The 1,661-nt window shown below is 39.5% G+C and overlaps 1 protein-coding gene across 2 annotated transcripts in view; it reads left to right on the top strand.

Annotated features, from left to right (window-relative positions):
* BTBD10 (BTB (POZ) domain containing 10) overlaps window positions 1–1,661 on the top strand; it is a 22,521-nt gene that overhangs the window by 16,324 nt on the left and 4,536 nt on the right. For both annotated transcript variants that reach the window (XM_010183804.1, XM_010183803.1), the window contains exons 4-5: window positions 437–539; window positions 1,017–1,137. In XM_010183804.1, coding sequence (XP_010182106.1) covers window positions 437–539; window positions 1,017–1,137 — 224 coding nt within the window. The remainder of the gene's footprint in view (window positions 1–436; window positions 540–1,016; window positions 1,138–1,661) is intronic.

Here is a 1,661-nt window from a genome sequence, read left to right as displayed (position 1 = left end):
TTTCCCTGCATCCTAGGGGGGAGAAATATGCTTGCCTGTTCTTGAACACTAAGTTCTGTTTCTTCAACTACCTCAAATGTCTTTAAGTACTGAGAATTCCACAACAAAACCTGTCCTGCTACATCACTCCCCAAATGACAAAGACTACTACTCCCCACCAGGAAATGGCCTAGTCAAACCTTTGTTTTGATCAAAGGGTATTGGCAAATTAAGACTGAAGAATAAACTAGACTCTGCTGAGTTACGGTACCCTGCTTGCTATTTTCTAGTATTCTTGCTAAACATAAACCAAGTTGAACTGCTTATGTACATGTGAGAGAGACTGGTTTTTTTCCCCTGCCATTTTAGTACAATTTTTGACATTTTACTTTTCAGGTTTACAAAAAGAAAATCAGTAGTAAGGAGTTCTAACCAAAATACTTTTATTCTTGAGCAGGATGTTTGGATCAGGCAGAGAACATAACTTTACACGTCCTAATGAAAAAGGAGAGTATGAAGTTGCTGAAGGAATTGGTTCCACTGTGTTTCGTGCTATTCTGGTGAGTTTTCATTATGGAGGGGAGGAAAGGGGAGGAAAGGGGAGGGGCGAGTACAGTCAGGACAAGCACTATGGGTATTAAGAGGCACATAGTATGAAAACACCCCTAGGTTCTCTAGACATGTGCATGCGACAGCTACGGAGAGAGAAAGCACGCATGAAATGAACCAAAAAAACTACTGCCTGCCAGAAATTTGTTTGCCTTCTCCTGTACATCTGCTTCATCTAGTTCAGGTATATTCAGCCGTTCTTGTGCTGAAATTAGATGAAACAGAGAGATAATTTACTTTAGGTAAGAGAAGAAAAGCAAACTTGTGTCTGAGGAAAAAATGGTCCCTTGCATATTTCATATCTACCCAAAGAAGTAGAGCTGCCAAGGGGGTTTGCTTGTGGAGAAATCATCACAGATGAAATGACGGGCTGTTTCTGTCAGTGAATGTTAAAGTGCCTTGTGCTTTTGTTTGCTGCATTACTGTAGGATTACTACAAGACTGGAGTGATACGCTGTCCTGATGGGATATCTATTCCTGAACTGAGAGAAGCATGTGACTATCTCTGTATCTCTTTTGAGTACAGTACTATTAAATGCAGAGATCTCAGTAAGTACAGAATTTGTCAGAATAATTTGAATTATACAGAGTAACTTAAGGAAATATTGGGGGGAGATTAATTCCAAATTGTATCCATTATTGAAGTAGGAAACATGCCTGATACTACATAAGAGATAAAAAAGGATGGATTTTGTTCACGTAATACAGCTCTAAAGACAATGAATACACCTTCTGAAGAAAAAAATGTTTCTAATATTTCAGTATCTGATATTCAGGTATTTTTCTGCTGTGGTCAGCTCAGTGGAATACTTAAACTCTGCTGTCACACTTGCAGTACAGATACATTAGCACTAAGTGTGGTATTTTTTGCAGAGGAGAGGGAGGATAATTTATTCAACTCCTTGCTTAAAAGATTGAGACTGTGTTGGTGACAAAAGTAGCACAGCACTGCTGGTAGTGTAAGATGTATCATGGTTCTAGCATGTAGTATCTCTTCAGCCCATTTCTTCCCTGAGCTCAGCCAAAGTTTTGGCCGGTGCTTGAATGACCTGACCTGTGTCTTTGACTCCTGT

Source organism: Mesitornis unicolor, unplaced genomic scaffold (assembly GCF_000695765.1).
Source record: "Mesitornis unicolor isolate BGI_N332 unplaced genomic scaffold, ASM69576v1 scaffold24874, whole genome shotgun sequence".
Classification (NCBI taxonomy): Eukaryota; Metazoa; Chordata; class Aves; order Mesitornithiformes; family Mesitornithidae; genus Mesitornis; species Mesitornis unicolor.
This window is presented reverse-complemented; position numbering and strand designations above follow the sequence as displayed.